At 37.6% G+C, this 24,340-nt stretch overlaps 2 protein-coding genes across 2 annotated transcripts in view; one reads left to right on the top strand and one right to left on the bottom strand.

The window, feature by feature from the left end:
* Positions 1-2,018, top strand: part of col22a1 (collagen, type XXII, alpha 1) — a gene marked incomplete at both ends in the record, with an annotated part of 56,088 nt that extends 54,070 nt beyond the window's left edge. Inside the window, 7 exons of the mRNA XM_079484609.1 lie at positions 97-132; positions 651-695; positions 794-973; positions 1,054-1,120; positions 1,374-1,556; positions 1,647-1,724; positions 1,825-2,018. Coding sequence (XP_079340735.1) covers positions 97-132; positions 651-695; positions 794-973; positions 1,054-1,120; positions 1,374-1,556; positions 1,647-1,724; positions 1,825-2,018 — 783 coding nt within the window. The remainder of the gene's footprint in view (positions 1-96; positions 133-650; positions 696-793; positions 974-1,053; positions 1,121-1,373; positions 1,557-1,646; positions 1,725-1,824) is intronic.
* Positions 2,019-4,994: 2,976 nt separating this feature from the next.
* On the bottom strand, positions 4,995-23,919 carry col9a1c (collagen, type IX, alpha 1c; the record flags this gene model as incomplete). The annotated part of the gene is made up of 36 exons (XM_079485027.1): positions 23,856-23,919; positions 22,883-23,012; positions 19,919-20,315; positions 19,078-19,158; positions 16,880-16,897; positions 16,244-16,336; positions 15,440-15,475; positions 14,707-14,778; positions 14,486-14,530; positions 14,181-14,216; positions 14,030-14,053; positions 13,875-13,928; positions 13,724-13,786; positions 12,792-12,833; positions 12,420-12,476; positions 12,246-12,299; positions 12,075-12,128; positions 11,902-11,955; positions 10,575-10,628; positions 10,372-10,425; positions 10,217-10,270; positions 9,984-10,037; positions 9,497-9,550; positions 9,283-9,327; positions 9,142-9,195; positions 9,008-9,061; positions 8,825-8,878; positions 8,277-8,348; positions 8,157-8,192; positions 7,388-7,432; positions 7,274-7,306; positions 6,994-7,140; positions 6,853-6,907; positions 6,578-6,772; positions 5,289-5,366; positions 4,995-5,194 (listed from the first exon to the last, which is right to left on the bottom strand). Exons 1-36 carry the CDS (start codon positions 23,881-23,883, stop codon positions 4,995-4,997), a joined length of 2,676 nt encoding a protein of 891 aa, XP_079341153.1. The 5' UTR covers positions 23,884-23,919.
* Between the last annotated feature and the right edge of the window lie 421 nt (positions 23,920-24,340).

The raw sequence follows: 24,340 nt of genomic DNA on the forward strand, positions 1-24,340 counted from the left end.
GTTTATTTGCTACATCTCTTCATCTGAATGGATGTGTATCAGTAGGATGAACGTATACTTGTTCATATTCAACTTGCTTTGTAATTTTCTCATCAGGGTCCTGCTGGTCCAATTGGCCCAGAGGGAAAACAAGTGAGTGCTTTACTCTTTGACTGTGCTCTACCTAGGGCTCATTGATTGTGCTCTACTAAGCGCTGTTTGACTGTACCCTGCTTAATGCTCTTTACTGTGTGCTGCTGTTTGACAGTAGTCTACCTAGGGCTCTATGACTGTGCTCTATTTAAGGGGCATTTGACGGTGTTGTGCCTGTGCTCTACCTGTGTTCCACCTAGTGCACTTTGACTGTGCCTTACCTAGTGCTTGTTGACTGCGCCCTACTTTGGTCTGTTTGACAGTGTTCACCCTTGTGCACTTTGACAGTGCCCTACCTTGTGCTGGTTGACTGTGTTCGGTCTAGTGCTGTTCTCAAATTTATCTTACTTTTCATGTACTGTAAAACACAAATGATTCTTGTATCATGAAATCACATGGCTAGTTTATAAAATATGTGTGCTTTAAAGCATACATTACGGTTTTCGCCCGGCGGATGACTAATTTTGCCAAAAATGTTTACATTTATTTGGCTTTTTCTAACATCGTTTCCATCTTAGGGTATACCAGGAAAAGCAGGGGACAGGGGCCAAAAAGGAGAAAAGGTAAAATATTAATCAGATCTGTTTCCTATGTACACATACTATATACATTACCTCATATAGTCATTCACAATATTACTTTTTTGTTTTTTATTTTGCAGGGTGATAATGGAATAAAAGGTGACAAAGGACAAGTCGGCGATCCGGGCATTCCAGGTACATCTGGACCTCCAGGTAGGAAGGGTCACACAGGGATGAACGGTATGCCTGGACACCCAGGTGAAGTGGGTCTTTCCGGGCCTCCTGGGTCCCCTGGACAGCCGGGTCTTCCAGGACACAAAGTGAGTGTGGATTCATATTTTGATTTTAAACATGTCACACTGATGATGTAAATGAACACTGACATCATTTTAACTTGAAGGGCGAGACGCCATCACTGGAACAACTGCGGAGACTCATTCAAGAAGAACTTTCCAAACAATTAGATGGTGAGTTTATCTGATGCATTCGTTTGACTTTAACGTGTCTAAGATTTTATCTTTAGGCAAAGGTTACAAAGTTTACAAAAAGGAAAATCTCATAACCAGCAGATAAAAAGCAAAACAAATACAATTTAAGTTTAGGTTTAGGTTTGTTTCTGACACAAAGTATGAAGATTAAAGCTAAATACGTTTTTATATTTGTGATTATTGTTGTGAATCATTTCTTTTGTAACTTTACTTTTTGTTAATTTTCCCAAAGCTAAGTTGGCCTACCTCATGGCTCAGATGCAGCCCACGCATATAAAGAGCACAGCCGGGCGTCCCGGTCCCCCTGGTCCCTCAGGTAAAGACGGACCTCCTGGTCGACAGGGCCTAACAGGAGAGCCTGGAATGCCAGGACAAAATGGAGCGGAAGGACCCAGAGGTCCAGTGGGTCCCAAAGGTATCCCAGTCTCCTAATGCCAGCTTAATAAGCTTGGGTTTATTTAACTCTGCTCTCTCAAAGTCAAATCCCTCCTTTTTGCTTTTTTAGGTGAACGAGGAACAAAGGGTGAAAAGGGAGAGGATGGAATTGGGCAGAGAGGAGAGACTGGTCCAGCTGGTCCCATTGGTAAGACCATGTGGTTATCAACATTTAAAGATTTAAAGATGTGTGTGCGATTTACCGTTTGTTCGAAGAAAAATCAACATGTTTGCTGTTTGTGTCACAGGTCCTCCAGGAATGCCGGGATATGGAAAAGACGGTCTTCCTGGAGCCGCAGGAGCTCAGGGAGAGCCCGGTAACCCTGGTCCTCATGGTCAGCCCGGACCATCTGGGCCAACCGGGCAGTGTGACCCTTCACAGTGTGCCTATTATGCCAGCCTGGCATCACGACCTCACACCAAAAACGTCAAGGGGACTTAAAATGCCTCTTACCGTGCTGGACTATAACATCTATTTATGAACTTGGACATTAATCCAAGAAAATTTCTCTCAAGACCAGTTTGGAGAGTCTGTGAGTGTGTGTGAGTGTGTGTGCGTGTGTGTGAGAATGACTTTTCACGTAATAACCCTGTGTACACATCTTTTATAACCCTGGGCACCTTTAACCCTGGGTTAAGCAATGTTTCACACTTGTACTGTAGTATGAAAAGTGTCTGCACTTAGCCTTGTCGGCACATGTACTGTATTGATCAGGTTTAGCAATTAAGTCTTTGGAAGGTTTCATTGTGGGAGTGTATTACATTTAACCCAGGGTTAAGATTAGCCTTTGTTATGGGTCATTCTTTTTAAATCAAGCCCATCAGGGTTTCTCTTTTCTAAAAGGTCCATGGGCCTCATTTATAAAATGTGCGTACGCACAGTTTGATGGTAAAGCATGCGTACGAAAAAAATCCACGGCATGTTCATATTTATAAAAACGGTCTTTGACATGGAAAAGTGCTTAGCGCCACGTCAGGATCTGAGCAGACGGACACACTTTTGCTTGTCCGAGTGCCTGTTTTTTTCGAAATATAAGTCATTCTTGCCACTTGAATAGGATGTGGACGTTGACAGGTGCTGTTTCATATATCAATGACATTATTTAGACATTGTTAAAAGGTGGAGATCTGAAACTGTTAAGCTGCACGCAATTATTTGCGGTACACGCGTTTGCTGTACGTAAGTTCGTTCCATAAATCACACGTACGCACTTTAAGAAATGATCGTAAAAATAAATTTAGTACGGTTTCTACGCAACATTTTATAAACGAGGCCCCAATTTATGAAGGAAAGATTTGTACATTTCACACTGTGATGTCATAGTATTCAGTAATGTCATTGGCCTGTAGTCATATTGATATTATATTATAAGTTGTGGGGAGGTTCTGTTGACTTCACTTATCAATAAGGATAATTAAGAAGAAAGTGGAGACATTCATATGGTGTCTTTTCCTGATTTTGTAATGTAGCTTCACAGCTTTGTAAGAATTATAATATACAGTTTTGATTAGTTCATTTATGCTTTTCTTCTTCAAAGAGGATCCAAAGGCTTGTGAATCAGCTGGTTTGTCATATTACACAATTAATTAATAATAAGTTAACCCCAGAGCCGTAGAGAGAGAGTCGCGACTTTTATCGAACATCACGCGATTCTTCGAGCCTTCAGACAGTTCCAGGATGTTATGTTATTAGTTTTAATTCTTTATTTCTTAAATTGTATCATGCATTAAACAACTTACGTCTTTAAATGGGTTAAAAGTGTACCTCAATCGGTCTGTTTAGCGGCATCATTACTAGTAACTTCTGGAAACTATTGAGAGGCTCCATAAACCGCTGTTGTTGTAAAAAAACGATTCCATTGGAGACAACAAAGTTGACCCACTCTCTCTCAATGGCTCTGGTTAACCCAAGCCATAACATGTGGGGTGTAGTGTCTCTTCAAACGTGAGTTTGTGTCTAAAACATTATCAAATTATTATTAAATAATTCAGCTCTTGCACATCCAATCATAAAAAAGCTAGAAACAACTTTAAAACTCATGAGTTAAGGTGAAACTTTGTTTGAAATCGTTTGGTTCTTTGTGGAAAACCAAACATTTTTTATTTAAATGGAACATGCAGTACCATCAGAAACATTTTAACGGCTCGATTTCTCAGATTGCTCTTTGTGTTCCAATTAAAGGCATTGAGAGAGAGAGAGAGAGAGAGAGAGAGAGAGAGAGAGAGGGAGAGAGAGAGAGAGAAACCTCATCAGTGCAAGCGATGTGATGCCAATAAACCTTCAACATGAAAAGCTCACAAGCTTTTTTTTGACATTAACCTTTTCTTGGAGTTTCGAGCATGTTTGTGATATTATATGGAAAACTTCTCTGTTCTTCAGTACATTCATTATTATTGACATATATTATTCCCCATGATAACGTGATTTTTATGTGCTTGTGTGCCCTAACTCGTCGCATTCAAGAAATTATGTTTTGATGACACGCAATTGCTATGCAAAGTTATGTAAATGTAGGGTACCAAAGTCAAACACATCGCTATCATTTTACCTCCAACATATTTGAATATAGTTGAGTTTATTATGTTAGTTTGGCTTCTTTGAACTGTTAATGAGCGACTGTTTCTGTTTATGCATTTCAGTTTGAGTTAAATTATTGTAATGAAGTACAGGTGCAGGCAATGTAAATGAGTAAAATTTATGCATGGTACACTGTACCTGTTTATACTGATTCTCTGGTGCTATAATTTAGCTTTATTTAGTTGATGTTTTTCGGGGCGGGAGGGGGAGTACATGTGTTAATAAAAAATAATCTGGCCCGTTACTCGGTTGTACTTGTGAAGTTCTTGTCAGTTACAGATTTGCAGGTTTTATTGACACGAAATGTATTCCAACACATAAATGCAAGATGTCTTCATGCATTAATGTTGAAATCTGTCTGGTTTGCATGAGAAATGAAACAGATGCCATGGTGGGGAAATTATTTATTTTAAGATGCCCTGCTACTGGATCACAAGGTTGTCGGCTTTAGCTTAGTTTCTGGCACAGTGACTAACATCAGTCTTTAAAAAGCCCATTTTATGAAAAATGACATGCAAATATTGGAATGGTGACAACAGAGGAATTTACAAGGTCATTTCATCATTAAGTGTCCCAGGAATTCAAACAGCAATTTCCAATCATTTTATTTCTTTGTCTACAATTTTAATCCTCAGGAAAAACAAACTTTCCATCTGAACAAGTTTATGTACAAGGCACGATTATCATTTAAACTGCTTCATCCACCATCACATCAGCCATCTGTACGTCTCTCTATACAACGGTTTGATTTGTTTGTGTCACAGCACCATTTAAAGTGTCCTCAAGTTTACAGGAAATGGACTGTCTCTGTGTTCCCCATGATGAAGGTCTTTCCGTTCATTAGCCCTTGATGTTGACCGGCTTTTTACCACCAAGCAGGTACAGAGGTTGAGGCGGCCTGTAGCAGTTTGAAGGATCGCAGAGGCCGGGAGCTCCCGTAGGTCCTCGCGCCCCAGGGGTACCTGGTGTTCCAGGCACGCCGGCTTCTCCTCTAGCGCCATCGTAACCATCTTTACCAATGCCAGGCTTGCCAGCTGTTCCTGTTTTATAAACATTTTATGTAGATAGGTTCAGAACTACACAAAATATTAAGTTACCTTTAACTTGAACTTATCAGAGAGTTAAGGTTTGTACCTTGAGGTCCAGGTTCTCCTGGAATTCCTGGAATGCCGATTCCTTTATCGCCTTTATCACCTTTTTGTCCAGTATCACCTTCAGACACGTAAACACAAGACACAAGTTTACATAGATCAGTGGACAATAATATATGAGAAAGCGAAAAATAAATAAGATACTGAAGACAGTCGTCTAGTTAAAACCAATGTGTTGGCCTTTGTTTCCAATAAATGATGGAATAATAAAATTCAGAGCCAAACTCAACATTTTCTAGTGAATGTTAACATTCAATTGGCTCGGTTGAGGTTTCACTTTCCCTTTTTTTAACAAGCGTTTGTGAAACGTCCAAAACTTTGAAAATTAGTTGGAGAGTTGGAGATGTTGTTTTATGTTTTAACAAGGTATTATATATGCTGTGGTCTGTTTTTCAGCATAAAATAAAAAAAGGGTCAAGTTAAAGCAAATAATGTATAAACATGCCATCTGGACACCAATTTTGGCCCCTTACTGTATAGACCCGTCCATTAAGGCTGTAGGTTTGAAAGCTGCTGGTCAGACATAAGTGTCTAGCAACCGTTAGAACATTTTTCTTTTGCCACTGAATTTATAATCTTCAATAAATATGCCTGAATCCCCAGAGCTCTGGATGAAATAATTGGAGGTGCTGCTGGGAGTTTTTAATCACTGGGTTATTGCCTCTCAATCTTGCTCTCATTAGTAAGCGTATCTCTCTTTTCGGCTCGCTGGTAATGAACAACAACCTTCACAACACAAATGTGATGCTAAACTCTACAGAGACTGTTATCCTTGAACGACCATGACAAAGCAACCAATAGAAATCGATGTGTGTTCTTTTGCAAGCATGTGTAAAAATCTCATTATAAAAGAAACCTTTATCACATTATGACTGCTGTTTACTGTTCATGTGTGTGATGTTAACGATATTGACCATGTGTTCCAAACATGACATCTTTATATATATTTGACAGTACCTTTATTTTATTTTTAGACCAAGAGCATTGACTGGACTTATGATTTAGTTTATTTTGTTTGATTAAGGTGAGAACAGGGCTTAAGTTATAAATACACTTTGTATTGTTAGGTTATTTCAACCCATCGTGGGTCAGAAATGGAGAAACAAAGCTGTTGGGTTATAAATGAACTGTTGGGTTGTTTTAACTCTATAGTAAAATACAACCATATTCTGGATTAATTTAACCAGACGGATGGATTTGTAAATTTCTGACACAATATACACGTACGTGTATACTTTATATGAGAGTATGATTTGAACACATCAGCTGTACCTTTGACTCCTTGTTTTCCAGGAAGACCGTGGTATCCTGAAGGTCCCTTGGGTCCCATAAGTCCTCTAGGTCCAGCTACACCCGCAGCCCCTGATGTTCCTGCTGGTCCAGGTGGTCCCATGGGTCCTGGCGCACCGGGGGCACTGAGGGGAAGAGGCTTCTTTGCCAGTTCTTTCTTATAGGCATCTAAATGTTCTGTTCAGCACAATACAGTTGCCATTTATAAAGATGGACAAATAGAATTGTTGACTATGTATAAAGAAACTGTGCCATACCTTCAACGACAGCTGAGCACATTTCACGAATCTTCTCGTCGCTCATCTTGGGACCCTTTTAAAACATAAAAAAATCAGAAATAAACCCATAGCTCTCTTAAGAAAATAATAATAATAATAATAATAAAGTGATGTACTCACAGGTAAGCCTCTGGGACCAGGGGGTCCAATTATTCCTCTTTCCCCTTCCAGCCCTCGGGCACCCTGAGGTCCGGTCAGACCCTCATGACCCGGCTGTCCTGGACGACCATCGGCACCTGTGGAACCTCTCTGGCCTTTTTGTCCTTGCTTAAAACAAGAAATAAAATAGAAAAGCAAATGTAGAACAAAGTCAGCTAAATTCCCTGAGAAAAATTGCGTAGAGGATGTTTATGAACCTATAACTTGAAGACTCCCCACGGAAGTTTGGTAAGAAACATACCTCTCCCTTGTTTCCCGTGATACCAGTAGGCCCCTGTAAAGCATCATTAAAAAACATCACACATCACATACTTCAATAGCATAATTAGAAGGTGTTGCCAAAAATATGGTGTACCTGATCACCCTTCATGCCATGTTCTCCTGAAACACCTGGTTCTCCCTGTGTAGCGTTGAAAGAAAAATGTTAGAGTACAAAGTATTCATTTGGGAAGCGACAGACATATTGTAAGGTCAAAGAGTACATGCACTGTAAAACAAAAAAAAGGTTCTCCCAAAAGCAAAACTAACTTATTGGTAGGCAAGAACATTGTATTATTTCAGGCATCGTAAATAAAACAAGCCCCAGCTTTTTGCTAACAAAGATTATTTTGTTCATTTGACCTGTTCATTTGACCTATGGATCAGTTAGTCTAGTTTTAAATTTAGTTCCCAGCATGCATTGCAACATGTAATAATTTGTATTATTTAAATGGCTTGCTGTTTTAGTCATGTGATGTTGGTGTCATCACTGTTAGTTTTCTTTAGAGTATTTAGAGTTGCTTTAAGTCATTTTACTTTCACCAAGTTTTATGTTTGTGTATAATGTTGAGGTCTGCATGATAAGATTTGCTCTTGAACCATTTATTGACCAAAGTTTTGGCCAAGTATGAATTGAACAGAACTTAAATGGCAAAAAGCGTGTTTGTAGGGAAGTTAGCGGTGTCACGAAATAATAATTTCCCAACACGGTTATCGTGGCCAAAATAATTTCGCTATGTCAGTAGTATCACAGTCTCTATCGCGATATATTTGGGAAAATTGACACAGATTCACCTGTAAATGTCTTTAATTTGCGCAATGAATCTCACTCAAAAAGCGTGCTTTGACTGTGACTGTCAACTTACCATACTTCCTTTGGGACCAACTAGACCTATTGGGCCCTGAGATAAAAAAACACAACAGAAAGTGATTCATATTTTCACTGAGGCACAGTTGATTCTTGTGTGTAAGGAATGATGGCACACCTGTTCTCCTTTATGACCGGTGTGACCCTTGATACCACGAGGACCCATAAGTCCTTTATCACCGTGATCTCCCTGTAGAAGCAACCGAGAATGACATCATCACATCCACTGAGATCCACGATCGACCCACTTGCCAACTATATGTTTTACCCAATATATGTTTATGTAGATGCCACATTTGACGGCAGTTGACATCTCAAGGCATTTGCCATTTTGAAACTGTAAATCTTTTACTTTTACTAGTACAGTAAAAATGTAAAGGAAAATTGGTTGTAAAAACCTCAGATTTCAGTTCCTGAGGAAATGGAATGACAGCTAACAATGTGTTGGTTTGTGCTTAACTTTTAACGTCATGTTTGGCTTGTAAGTTTAGCAATAATAATGCTTGTCTACACAACAGCATGTTACAATTGATGTGTATATATTCAGATAACCTGGTCAACTTGCTCTCGAGCGTTTACAGACGGTTCGAAAATGGCAGAAGACAAAAGCCCATTGAAACAGCCGCTGATGAGACATCTATGTATGTATATCTATGTTTTACGCACCTGGATTCCTGGTGGGCCTGCTGGGCCAACTGGACCCTGTTTTCCTGTCTCACCCTAAGAAAGAAAATGATATACTGAAGTAAACATAATCTACTATACATCTGAATTCAGTGATAGAGTGAAATATTGTAGCTCTATAATTAAACAGAGTTCACAGTGCATGTGTTTGAATGTTTTTATTACAGCGGCTCCTTTAGTGCCCGGCATTCCGTCTTCTCCAGCGGGTCCAGTTGCTCCCTAAAAATATGACATTTACATGAATAATCATGGAAGAATATTTACATATCAGCTTAACACCTTAATAGAGTAATACGCACATCTTTACCAGGAGGTCCGATCGGACCTGTCGATCCAACATCACCGGTGTCACCCTGAGCAAATAAAGCAATGTGGTTTTAAAAGCCAAATATTCAAGTTACTTTATATAGAAATTATGTTTTCTTATATGTAAATTGAACCTTCATGCCTGCGGGTCCCACGACTCCTTGCTTTCCTGGCAAACCCTGAGTTTGAAATAATTGTTGCTCAGTCAGCGTGCGGCAGAGATTAGAAAATGAGAAAATATCTGGATTGACCGATCCACAACGGCATGCATGAAAGATTTTGAGCTCTTTTAAAGGCATCAGGATGAGGATCGGTGGACTTCAGTAACACATTCACTCATTCACTTACGGGAATTCCCACGATTCCTCGGACACCAACGGGTCCGGACAGTCCTGGCTCTCCCTGTAAAACAGACAGCAGTATTTGAAGTCAGTTTAAATGCTGAGATTTTTTACATTTATCACTTAAAATATGCCTAAATTGATTCATTTGAACAGATTAGTCATAGTTTGTAAAGGTGGAATCCCACATTAGTATATACTATAGTAAACTGTAGTAACATATCTTGATAACACAGTGTTTTCAACGATACCATAGTAAATATAAAAGTATTCTACAGTATTTACTACAGTTTATCAATTGACTGTAAGTAAGACTACAGAATACCAAAGTGTCCATCAACAAATGTAGCTTTTACTATAATAGGGTGTACTACATTTTACTCCAGTTTACTATAGTAAACAGTGAAGGATACTACACAATTTGTTTTATGTGGGATGCTTATATTTCAGGTCAACATGAAAAAGGTTTTAATTCAGATATGATCATGACTTACCTTCTCTCCCTGAGCTCCTGTTTCTCCGTCAGACCCGTGTTTTCCTGGATCACCCTACACATAACCACCATCATCATAAAGAGATTATGAGATCAATCGCACGAGTAATGTGATGACTTTTTTTGGGGTGGACTCTTCTTTGAAAGGAAGAGACATTTCGCATCCCGTGTCATATTGATTACTGTAATAAGGAATATGAACTAATGTGTAAGTCAACATTTTTGATAACTCACAGCATCACCCTTGGCACCTGTCGCTCCCTTCTCTCCCGATGCTCCGATCGCACCCTATAACACACATTACATTTCTTCAGAATAAACATTTGACCTTAACATGGCTTTGATTTGACTGTAACTCTTAGAGATTGTAAACAGACTCGTAGACTCACTTCATCTCCTTTGGGCCCAGGATGACCCTCTCTGCCCCTGATGCCTTCAACACCCTGTAAAAAAACATCATCATTACATTAAACTGAATATAAAATGATCCGTACCTATGTGGACACAACCTTTCAATTCAAAATGATTGATATTGTGATGTCAAATTCAGACTAGCAGTGTCGGTTCAATAAATGAACGAATGATCACATACTGGAGATCCTGGTGGTCCGGTTGGTCCTGAGATGCCATTAAAACCTGGAGGACCCTGCAGACAAAAACAACAGAAAGATCTAAATAACAACAATGTGCTTAAATATATAAAAGAAAGAAAGATCACAGATGGGATCTATCTAATTTATGGAGAGCAAATGGAAAGCTTTGCTTAAGTTTCAGACGTGTCTTCTCAGAAAAAGAGACTCACAAATCTCTACATTTCCGAATAGATGTCAACAATGTCTCAAACTGAGCTCAGATTTGTCAAGTCTGCAATCTAAAGGCAATATTACTGAAGATCTCAATATGAACTCAAACATTTCTCATCAAATTCATTCAGATGCAAATACAATCTACATCATAGTCATTACACAACGTAACAATTTGACTGTTTCTTTATGAAGTTTAACATGCTGAATATGAAAATCCCATTCATTTTGTTTATCATCGACGGCATTCACAAAAAAATATTTTCACACATTTATACATGTTGGTATTATTACCAAACGCAGAACTAACAAGGTACTGTCATAACGCTGAGTTTAGCATAGTTTAACACAACAGTTACTAAAACTGAGTCGTCCAAAACTTCCGAAGTGTACATTTGATGGTTTTTGTCTTCTATGACTAATACTGTCCTCACGAATCAGATGTAGTCACCCATCATTGCTTCATCCCACCTTCCCTGTACTACAGACATTTCTAACATTTTCTAACAGTGACAATTAAAAAATATTTTCAAATGAAGCTAAAATTTGTAAAGTTTTTGTTTATTTGCAATATTCCGATATATCGTAATTAATGATATAGCTCAAAATGTACTTGAGCTTAATATACACTAAAACATTGATGCCACATGAAAATAAATATTACCACAATAATTATCACCTATAAAAGAACTATAAAAAGGTCGGGCGAAACAACAATTTGCTATACCGTGTTATGTGTTCATATTTTATTGTTCTAAAGCAATTTTAAGAGAAACAACAGAGACTAAGTTGAAACTTGAATGAAACGCAACTGAGAACTAAAATCTCCCGAGTTATAAAAACGCAACCTTTGAGCAATAACATTTTATTCTGGAGTTGTTGAGTACAAAAATACAGTGTTGCTATAGAGGTCCTTAAACACACACTCATTTTTCTGTCTTTAAACAAACGCTCACACTGCAGTCGAGTTAAATCACTACAGACGTGATTTGGCCGTTTAAACAAACGCAATTATTATTTCATGTATTGATCTGCACTGAAGGTTAGTGCTCTGTAAGCGTTCCTCTGCTTTTTTTTCTTCTCGTCTGCCGCAGATAAAGATGTTATATGTCTTACCCGATCTCCCTTATCACCATGAGCACCCGGAAATCCGATTGCCCCTCGCTGACCCTGCAGAGAACAGAATTATAATAGATGGAAAGTCAGTTTGCAAGATGACGACATATTTTTGAGATAATATCTGCATGACTTGATGAGCAAACAAACCGACAAACAAAAATATATCTTACATCTTCCCCAGGGCGTCCTGCAGGACCTTGCTCTCCGGATGCCCCTTGATCTCCCTGTTAACGGTGTGATTTGTTGATAAAAAAGTTGGAGTTTTGATGCATTTATGTGATTCATATATCTATTTAACAACATCTTTTCTAAAAAAAAAGTCTGTTATGTGCACCCCTTACCTTTTCACCTGTGTTACCTGCCACTCCATCCGCACCTGGAAGACCTCGATGCCCCTGCCAGAACGATTCGATTCAACAATGAACTCTTTCATTAGAAATGCCTTTGTAGTTTAGACACAGTGAGCAAACTCGCAACAACAAAGGCTGTAACTAAATGTAATGACTGCGGCTCACCTTCATCCCTGGCAGACCGGGGAGCCCCTGTGGTCCGGCTGGACATGTTGTCTGACACTGCAAACAAATAAAAACAATCAGGTCGATTCATAATAAACTGTAGATGAATAAAACAGATCAAAGTGTGACCAGCCCTTAGCTCACCACATCACATGACTTACCCCACACAGTACATTTTTTAAAACCATTTTTAAAGAAACCGTTCCCCCCAAAATGAAAATTCTTTCATGGTTCAATCAAAGAATCAGTAAATACATATTTTTTAAAGATGTGGGCCTTTGATGTTAAGGAGATGTTTTTCATGAATATGGATCTGCAGGTTGTGCGTGTCCTTTGAAACATGATTATTATTGAAATCTAAAGAGCACTCACAGTTTCCCCACTCCCCTCTGGATTCCCAGCACCTGCCGGCCCCTATGAAGAGCAGATGACAGCGGCGTAGGTTAGATTCACCGGCACACGCATAAAAGCAAAGCACCTTATCAAATATTACAGCAATTGGACCAGCTCTGTGGAAAAGCTCAGAGCCGGTAAAGCACTGACAGTACAGTAAGAGTACGGTAAAGGTTAACACAATGAATAAAAAGTTTTCTTTCAAGCGTTAGAATGGGAGTGAATGGGCGTTGACTTTTTGAAGCTCCAAAAAGTGCATCCATCGATGAAAGAACTGCTCGACACAGCTCTGTGGTCTTATCAAAGGTCTTCTGAAGCGAATCAATGTGTTTGTTTAAGAGAAATATCCATATTGACAGTGCTATTAACGTTAATGTCTAGCTTCCGTTATTCCTCTGCCGTGCATGAACCCAAGGCTTGTCTTTCCGGGAAGTAAAATGATACGTGGAATTATAACTTCGACTGCATCATACTTCGAGAAGAAAGTCATATTCAGTCAGGACATGTTGTTTTGCCTGTGAAAATATTGCTTTAATAGACACCTCCAAAAAAATGAACAGAGTATAGTTTTAGGGACAATGCCAATTTGGTTAAAATTTCTTTAATTTATCTCTTTGTTTCGAAATCAAATAAGTTTAAAACATGACAAAAGGTGCGTCTCAAACCATCATATAGAGTATTTAAATGCAATGCTTTGCACATACAGTATAGTATATAGTACACATGTTTTTGTTAATAAAAGTTTTACAATAATTTCTTGCGATTAAAAATAGATATAATGCTGAAATTGAAGATTTATAGTTCAATTTGGTGTTCACACGCTATGAATATTTTTATTATGTTTAATGATTTCAGTTGTGCTTTTTAAATTTGTATGTGTAATTGATGGGAGCAGGGCTTACGGCTGGTCCTGGAGGTCCGGGTGGGCCTGGGGGTCCTGAGAGGCCAAGACCTCCTCTTGGTCCAGGGGGACCCTGTGAAATCATTATGTATTATTATGATGAGTAATGAGCTACCTAAAGCCTAAAAACTCAGAGAAAGGTTCACTGAAAGTAATCCGACCTCTGGTCCAATGTTTCCCTCATCTCCTGGAGTACCGGCCTTTCCCGGGGGTCCCTTTATTGGCACAAAACAGCGTTACAAGTGTGTATTTCTACATTTAGATATAAGAGTCGTTATATTTACACACGTTCAGTGATTGTGTACTTTATACATACTGGTGGTCCAACAGTTTCTGGTCCCTAGAAAAGCAGATGTAAAAATAAGGTTGAGCCTTTTTTACACAAAGTATAACAAGAACAAACTTCCAGTAAACAGTTAATGTTAACCATGAGCACTGGACAAAATGCGTATTTTGACTGAACTCACTGGGGATCCAGGTGGTCCAGGAAATCCAGGAAGACCCTTCCAAACAAAAGAAATACATGTTAAAATGACACTTTACGCAAAAAAAGGAATATTTTGGAATATTCTGTCCTTTTTAGTGAATGAATATAGAAGATCATCATGAATGACCACATTTGTTTATCAAAATTGTGTTTAATAGAGAACAGTCATTAATATAAGTTAAAAACAGTAAACGAGTAATAAAATGATGACAGTTTTCATGCCATTATATCAAACTTCAAACTATTGAACTTAACCTAAAATGGGGGTGTTATGAGGTCACTTACTCTTTCTCCCACTGGCCCACGTGGCCCCATGGGTCCCATAGGCCCCTACACATACACACAAAGAAAATCTATTAACAATACTGTTTCATTTACCATAATGAATACAAACAAACATAACCGATAAAACTTTGCCTTGTATATCATTCTGACAGACTAACACATACATTCTCTAGTTGTTATTGAGTGTTGAGGTACTGTAAAGACAGTGTGTCAATACTAACCCCAGCTCCCTGTAACCCTGGAAGTCCTCTCTGTCCTGGTAGTCCGATCTCACCCTTTTCTCCTTTACTGCCCTGCAACACACACACATAAACAAACCCGGAGTCTTATCATCATTCAGCATCACATCCTGCTGTTGCTAAGATACAGCTGAGCATGGTGGCTCTATGCTAACTTAATTAGGGATGCTGCTCTCATCAGGACCAGTGTCACATCTGTGCAGTTTCTGACCTGTTTATGAAGGATCCGAGAATAAAGCACACTTTCTTTAACCGATATAGACACGGACAACAGGACTAGTAGTGAGTTACAAGAAATGCACTGCCTGATCAATCGATGGAAAATTGCAGGTCTGTTTGGTGACATTCTCTCGTTCTCTCAATTTTTTTGTTTAATGCTGGAAAGAAATGTATGTATTATACCTACACTTATGGTGCATTGCTCTTTAGGAATAACGCATGCCGCAGTCCAGGTAAAACTATTAAACTACTAAATTAAACTACTAAAACATGCACGCAACTTGGCAAAATGCAAAGTATACTTCATAAAATGAACATAAAGTATACTTTTTTATAAAGGACATTCTTGTATTTAAAATGTGATTTTATTTTACACTTTACGTATACATCAGGTGAACTTAGGTCTCTGGCCGCTGTGTCACGAGTGAATCCGTTCTGAATGAGAATTACACTGGGTCTAAGAATTTAAGAGCATGAGATGTTCCTCCATACTTACCGGAGCTCCAGGAATGCCTGGAGTACCTGGAACACCCTGGAGAAAAGAAATATTGTGTTAAAACCAATAAGTGTAGGTCAGCGAGAGAGATAGTGGACAGCGGTGATGGCATAAGAACAGCTGCTGCTGCTTCAGACAGAAGAATGAATCCATAATTAATTGTCCGGCACGAGAAGAGGACACCAAACATACAGCGGCTTCTATCTCAATAACCTGTGTTGAGAACTGAGGTAAAGCTGTTTCAGGAACACCTCGAATGGAAATGAGCATATGGGTTGAAAAAGATCTGAAAATCCTGTGAAACCAAAACAAATCCTGAATGTTGGTGATCTGATTTGTTCTTGTGTTTTTCAGAAGATCAGTGCACAAAAATATATTTTTTTTAAATAAAGAGTCTTTCTTTAGAATTGAGGAACTCTTCCCTTCTTGAATTTAATAAAATATTGTGAAATTACATAGTTTTTACATATTAAGAAACTAATAAAAGTAATAATCCTTAACCGAGAATTTTGAAAACAATAGATAAATCATGAGCATAAAAACTTTAGAAAAATGCTACACATAAATAATGTCACGATTCATTTATCTGATTCATTAATTTCACCAAAAATATTTATTAATTTAAATATTTTTTAATTTCAAGATGACAGCAATATTGGTATGCAATTCACCGTGTGGAAATGATATCGTTTACTAATAATATGATACCCTTACATCGACCCGGAAAACCTGATTGTAACTTGCAGGTGGAATGATTTATACAAATAACTATTCTAAAATTCATATTGAATTAAAAAAACATACATCTCTACCATCCCGACCATCATCTCCTGGGGGTCCACGTGGCCCTTCGGGACCCTCAGGGCCGGGTGGACCGGGGATTGGCTTGGGGTCCGGCTAAAGAAGGTCAAAGAAGACAATGAGTGAATGTACATTTAAAATGTTTAAAACTGATTATTTGCTTTAGCAAAAAAAAAAGTTTTTTCAGAATCAATAAAATTGTCTTTTTAATTTATAATGACGTTTACACAATAAGCCATAATAAATAATCATTAGCTCTTGACATATATCTTAAACCCTAAAAAAAACAAGTGTTCTGAAAAAAAGCCTAAATTGCTTGAATAATTGTATTTTCTTATAAGATGGTAAAGTTAAACTGACTCAAGACATTTTAATGTCTTAACAATAAATAATAACATATAAAAGTAGTTTACCTCATAATGTATAGCACATCATATTAACTCTTTTAAATTAGCTTGAAGAAAATGTTTCATATTAATGCTTCAGTTCCTCTTTCAAACCATGTTTTGTTCGCAGTAAGTAGAGCCGGTAGCCATTTCAGCAATAAAGCATTGTAGCAGATTATTTGCATAAAAATAATAACGATACATTAATTGATTAAAAAAGGAAAACCATTGGTAAATTGAAAATATCAAATACCTCAGCATTGGCAAACATCTGAAGAAGCAAGAGAAAGAGAATAAAGGTTATTGCAGAGTTAGTGAAAACAAAACCCTTCACCAAAAGCTTTAGAGAAAGTGCACCTGTAGATGGCGCCACAACATGCGGCCCGTGACAGCGCTGCGCCCGGCCTACTCATCCCAACCAAGCAGAAGCATACAAATTGACACTAAAATGTCAATCGATTAGTGGCTTGTGAGGTCTTCTGAGGCGGCTAGCATTGCTATTACTACTGCTAACACGTGAACAGTTGCATTCTGAGTGACTTAGCATTCCCAATGGTCGTACTTTGGGTCGGTTTTCGCTACAGCAGGAGCATGTTTTACCCAGTACTCGCGCGTGTGCAACCTGCAAATTTTGAATTTCTTCTAGATGTTATTTCATGTGAAAAGACGAGTAGAACGCAAGCCCACCACCACAGGCTATGTGTGATAGTCAACTGCGCAGGTCAATCATCAAGAAACGTATTCGTCAGTAGGCTAATATTGTTCATTTGGGGAAAAATCTGAATATTTAAATATTACATATTACATATTTACAATATTTACATTACACCCACTGATGTTGCACAATCCATGTCGTCATTGAAAAGTTTACACACACAAAACATGAGCGCATTACTACTGTTTGCTGCGATGGATTTTTGGAGCCGGAGAACGAACAATTGGATATACAGTATGAGACGTTTAAACCGAACCGTGGAGGAGTTCAGGAAACGTCATTTATCTGTGGATTGCTTAAGATAGCGCTGGATCATTTCCAATCCATTCACAGCAAGAACGAACGATAGCCGAATGATCTCATTATATTTACACGTGTCGTGCGAACTTGAAGAAAAGTGTCCGTACTACAAAATAAAATCATCGTAAGAACATAATAACAAAAGACCTTTCATTTTGCTTTAATGGGTAACACTGTTTACATTCAAATATAATACTTTTTGACAAGCACAATTTCTGTCGGTTCAAATGAATTCAGATTACAGTTTCTCTATTTAGCACCAATCAATAACAAAGCTTCTCTGTAGGCTCTGCCTCTTTTTAAACAAACAGAACCAAATCTGATCTCATCAACTAACTTATTTGTCAGAATCAGTAATATAGTTCATTTGGGGTAAATGTAAATATTTGCATTGCAGGCCCATTTAAGGTGCGCACCTAAATATTTAGCTTGCACCCCTAGATTTTTCAGTCAGGGGTACAGTGCTCCTACTAAAGAAAGTGAATCTGGAGCCCTGCTTTAAAGCCAGTCTAAACCAAACAAAAGCTCCTTTGTTTTAAGCTTTTGACAGCCTTTTATTAAAGCTGTTGATTTCATACAACAAATACATTGTTATTTGTCAATTTCCTTTTCTGGGTTCCTTTTAAAAACACATTTTCAAGAACAATTCTTTAGTTTAGGAATGAGTCAAAAGTAATTTCAAAACATTCATTTTGTAAACTGTAAAAGAGTTAGGGTCTTCAAAAACACACAGCCGAGTCTGTTTCTGTGTCTCAGTTCACTTACTAGTAGGCATACTCTTTTGTTATGAGAGTATGCAAGAACTCGGATGTGACACAGATGCACATTGTGATGGTAACACGCATAACTTTATTATTTTGGTGTAGCGTCACTTAAATACTCTTAACACTAAATGTAAACACACTACTACGATTCAGAACACACTAACTCTAATTTTCGAAACCTATGTGGGACACATAGGGGTGTAATATTGATGTATACAAAGTATCTTGATATGTATCTTGATCTTTTTAATCTTATTGGTCGAACTGCCGACATGTGACCTTCATCAACAAACAAAATGTTTGAAAGTTTTGATTGTTCCATCGTGTGCTTTTATTGCTTCAGGAAGTTCTTATGGGGCAACTTTCTTCATTTCTTTCTTCATTTTAATTTCATGTTAAAACTAAAAAGCTTCAGTGACAGATCCGTTTGTGTTCATTTATATACAGAAGGTCCGATAAACCTTAAATGTTTTTGAAATAAATCTGTTATATGAATAAATATGTCTTTTTGTTAAAAATATTGTAACACAATCGTAATTGCGAACCCAGTATTGTTTATTGAAATGCTTAGTGTTGCATTACAACCCTAAACTACACGGATAGCGTGCGAATATTGCGTCGCAGCCCGTGATTGGTCAATGTCTGGTACAGTGTGGTTCATGGTGTGGTTACCTCAGAAACAGGAAGTTCATTGCAGCTTTCCCTCTGAGCTCTCTTTGGATCGCAGTGAATCAGCATCCACTGCAACTCAAACTATACAACACAAAACAAACACACATTAGTGCCGGAGAAAATCTCCATGTCTTTACCTTAGCAAAAACACTTCTGATCTGTAATCCTATTTAAAACGATAAGTTTCAATAACAAGCTGTTTACAGTTCCCCTGAGTACGATTTTCATAAATCCGATCTTGTGTTTTACTGCGAGGTGTGAATGGCAGCACTATCAGATCTGTTTTTATCCATCTGGCAGTTACACAGACGGATGGTATCACTCACCACAGACTGACAGTCACATTTATCACAGGCAGTAACATTGATCATGTACAGAAGGACAATCAATGCAAACTTCAATCAATGCAAACTTTGCTTCAGTCTCGGCTGTTTCTCCAGAGCCAAAAGAAGCAGAAATCTCACAAATGTCTATCATTAGAGTTTCAACAATGTCTCTAAATAAGCTCAGATTTCTCAAGTCTGCAATCAAAAGTTAATATTATTGAAGATCTCAATATGAACTCAAACATTTCTCATTAAATTGACCCAAATCCAGATAATTTGACCTTTACAATCCATACACTTCATGTGTTTCGACAATTACTGTCATTCGTTTCTGTTTTTATTAGATTTTTTAAGCAATACGAGGAGACTGAGAACTTGAGGCTTAAATAAAACACCTTCAGTCTTAAAAGAGCAACCCCTGAGAAACAACATCTTCCTTTGGATAATACTTTTTGTTTAAGGATTGTTTATGAACAACACAATACATTTTCAAAACAGACATTGTTGATTCTTACCACCACAGAGGTGTTGGGGTCAGAATCCAGCCGTCCGATCAGAGTGTCTCCCTCCGTGTTGACGTAGCCTTTCCTCTTGATGGGTTTCTGGTCCACAGGCTGACAGTCGACATACAGGGTCACCAGTTCCTTCTCCACGCCAACCATCACCTTGTGCCATTTGGTGTTGAAGAGAACGGACAGGCCTGGAAACGTGACGGTCTGGAGGTCTCCTTCCATGGTGGTGAGAAAGAACTCCAGGGCCTGCTGGTCTCCATTGAGACGCATGCCGGCCTGCTTAAAACCGTCCTCATCCACCACCTGCCAGATGTTCCACACCTTGTTCACGGTGTTCTTTATCATGCGGAAGGTGGTCATGAAGGAATATTCGTCAGGAAAGCCCCTTGGAAAGTTCAACCTGGTGTGAAATGAATAGAGATGTATTAAACATACCTGCATTAATATTTTTGCATATTTTCTTAGTTTTAAAAGCTCAAAATTTTTCTTACATTTCAATAAATCTAAAAGTTTAATAATGAACTAGAAATATGATATCTATATTAATATAATATAATTCATTATAATTTTCATATAATATTTTTTTACCAAAGTTTTTTGATAAAGATGATTAAATTATTTCTCCTTTTAAAGTGTTTTATGTGACAAACCATTTTTCATGATTTAAAGTAATGTATGTGAATATATATTTATATACGTACATGCATTCATTATTTTTATATTCTTACCTTCTGTAAAAATATTCCTACACTGTAAAAAAACTTAATTTCACAAACTTTTTCTCAAATAAAATGACAGAAAAGACGTTAATTTACAAGAAAACAGGAAAAACTATACTTTACAGTTGATTTCTAAAAAAAGGTTAAACAAGATTTAATTTCTTACAGTTAAAGATAGTTTTACAGTTTGAAAACAGTCAAACATCGACTGAAAAAGACAGCAAATAAAAAAAACGCAGAAAACCATTTATAACATATCCTTATATCCTGTAATTTTACAAGAAAAAAGCTCTTATTTTACGGTACACCTGGAGTGACAGAAAATACACAAACAAAATGACAGTGTAGGTTTGTTGTGATAAAAAAAACTATGAAGTCATCAGAAAGGAGGTTTTTGTGTTAAAACTTTAGTCTACTGCTCAAAATAGCCATTCCATCTCCATCTTCATGAAGAAAACATCATGGACTAATAAACACAAAGCGTCTTTTCATAGTTTTCCTCTGATTGATGAACAGCAAATGGATTAGAGCAAGTGGACCTTCATCTTCAAAGCGTTGGGATGTTAGTTGTTTCAAAGAGAAGTGTCGGTGCTTTCATTGCAGTGTTAACCAATCAGACCTTGTCCGGGGGCCATCTGAGAATCAATTACCTTATCCGGCCTGACACGAGCCTTATCCGGGTGTGACCCCGCGTGACGCTTTACAGGCGGAGACGCTCTGCAGGAGACTGAGGCTACAGCGTCCTTTAACCAGCTTGTAAATGGGTGAAGAAAAAGCCATAAATATGTAGTTTCCTGTTGGCTAGTCAACTTAATGCGGGCCAATCTCAATATCAAGAATTTACTATTTTCATGTCTCAGTTTTTCTCACGCTCTTTGAGGGGAACCTAAAACAGACATGATAAGCACTTCGAAGAAGAACAGATTAGTTAAGTTTGAGTTAAGTTGAGTTAGGATTCATCTATTTTTAAGTCATAATGCAATCCGTGGTTTGGTTCAAAGATGGACATTATTGGAATCAACATTATTTTAAGTATATAAGTATAATTTGATTGTTGTATTCATTGAAATTAAATTAACCAAGTACTTCCGAGGCCATTTGAGGGAAAAAAGTGCATAAAATGAATGGCTATGTGTGAATACAGATGCTAGACTTTCAGATAGAGAATCTCTGGAATGTCTTTCAATTCAATATGAAAGCAATATTCACTAAAAACAACTCTTTCACGAAATGTGTATGTTTGTGAAATCTGTTTTCTTTCCAGAAGAGGTTCAGGCGTAGGGGGCTTATCATTGCGTTTCCTATAATCCTTATTTTGCCTTCTATTTTGTCTTCTTAACATACATCTTAAAATATGTAATTACCATTGTTTTGTCTCAAGATGCAAACCAGTACTGAGTTTACAGTAACTCACTTGAATAAAAGCGACTTAAATGTTCTCATTTAACTAAAACATAGGCCTGTTCTGTAAAACAGGGCCAATAATTTGTTTAATTTGTTTACAGTATGATATATAGTGAAACACTAATGAGTGTACTGTACAAAACAGTATGAAGTAAAATTATATAGTAGTATACAATAGAGCTGCAATACAATAGTTCAATTACAATAAAATAATACCAAATAAGCAAAGAAATATGCAAGAATTCATGTGAATAAACCAGCACATAAAATCCTTTCAAATTATTGTTATTATGTTTACAGCTAGTTATGTACAATTTTACAGCGCAGATACTTGAAGATAACTATCGTTCCCAAGCGCTGAGGTTTGTCAAAGCCACATAACACAAGAACATCCGCCGCTTGTCTAAGAGACTAAGTGTTTGCAATAAGCACACACAAGTTGGGACGAGTCCAGAACATTACAGTGATGGCTCTTGTTGTTAAAAGTGGAGACGGTTAGGGATCAAGTTTCTCAAGCTACAATTTTACAAAAGGTTTGAGAGATGCAACAGCTGAGCAGAAATGGGAGAGATGTGTTTGGGTATGCGGTGTTCTGCTATGTGTGTGCATTATTTGAAGCTGTTTAGAGTAGATAACACCTGTGTCTCACCTTTAATAATAAAACACCCGAAACAGGATCATTACGTATGCCAACGTACGTGTGTGTGTGATATTTTAAGCTCCGGCGGTCTTTCATGTATTGACTTGAGTGCACTTTTGTGCTTTTTTTGTGCCTCGTGTCGGCACATAAACACATTCACACGTTGTCTGTTTCGTGAGTGATGATGATGGGGTCTATTATAACCTGGTTGGAATTTGGAAGTTGGCCTCTCGGTCGAGTCTGTACGCCACCTGCAGGGGAGTGGAACCTTCGACCTTTCGGACACCCCTCATGGGAATGACATCTAACTGAAACTGAGTGATCAGATCGAACCCTGCAAAACCACAAACACGCTTTTATCAGCATTACATTCTAACATTCTGGTTCGAAATATGTTGAACAAACATTTTCAATCAGATTAGAAAATGAAAATCTAGGTTGAGTTAATTGAAGATTGTTTTATATTTCCTGTTAAATCTTTATTGTTGTTATTATGTTATCATGGTCCCAGATTATACAAGAACATTAGCATTTCTTTAAGATCGCTTAAAACACTTCATGTTAATGCGATGCAATCTACATACTGCATTCACCAAAAATGTCCATCATATGTCTTTCATAAAAACAAGAATGTAGACTGTAGATTTCATTTGAGTCGAGCCTTTAAAACTTGCTTACGCTCAGTTTCCCTGCACATGTTTGTCATTTGAGGTTGCAACCTCCGCATTATTGGTTAAAAGAAAAGCAGTCGCAACCAATTAACATCTTGCTGAGCAAGAAGTGTTCGGCCAGCCAGAGACCAAAGTTTTATTTGCCTCATTTGAGATCTGAAGATGTCTTAAAACCATGCAACCGGTGGCTTCAGCATCTTTACTTAATAAAAACAACTTTGTATAATAGAGCGAACTATTAAAGATTTATTTATTGGTAAACAATATCTTAATAATTTCAGATGTGTGGTTTAATACTATTATATAATTATGTGCAGAAATAACTTATGTGCAGCATAACAAATAATGCACTTTAAAACTAATACTAATAACTAATAACTCTACTAATAACCATGAGAGCTTTCCAGTACGGTATTTGTATACTGTACGTTTAATGCATTTAGCATCATGCATCATTAATATTCTTGCATGCATACACACACACACACACACACAGTTTTGTTTACCTGGAAGGTCATCTTGTCCGTTATTCATGGTTGGACACACAGTGTCGCCATCTAATCTGTTCAAATCCAGCTCTGAAAAATATGAGTAAGTGACATGAGTGTACGGTAACTTGACAACATTACAAGAGATTACTGTAAGATTGTTTCATTGTAGATATTTTCTTTAACCAAAATTGTACATAATGTTTAAGCCATCAACTTTATCATGGTTCAATATCATTAAACCGAGCATGCTCAGATAGGCGCTGGAGGTGATAAACTTGTCATAATTACAGTAAGATAACATTTTTGTGAATTTATGGATTTAAGTGTGTGTGTGTGGACCTGCAGGACTGCTTTCAAGAGGTAAAACTGACAAATATGGTAATCTGTATTTATTTTATTAATTGAATGTAAGCAGATGATGGGAAATCAAATGTGACACTCGCTCATCAGTCATCATGTTAACATTCTGTCTTTTCACAAATGTATTTTCTGTGAAGCTA

The sequence above is a fragment of the Barbatula barbatula genome (genome assembly GCF_947034865.1).
Source record: "Barbatula barbatula genome assembly, chromosome: 21".
Classification (NCBI taxonomy): Eukaryota; Metazoa; Chordata; class Actinopteri; order Cypriniformes; family Nemacheilidae; genus Barbatula; species Barbatula barbatula.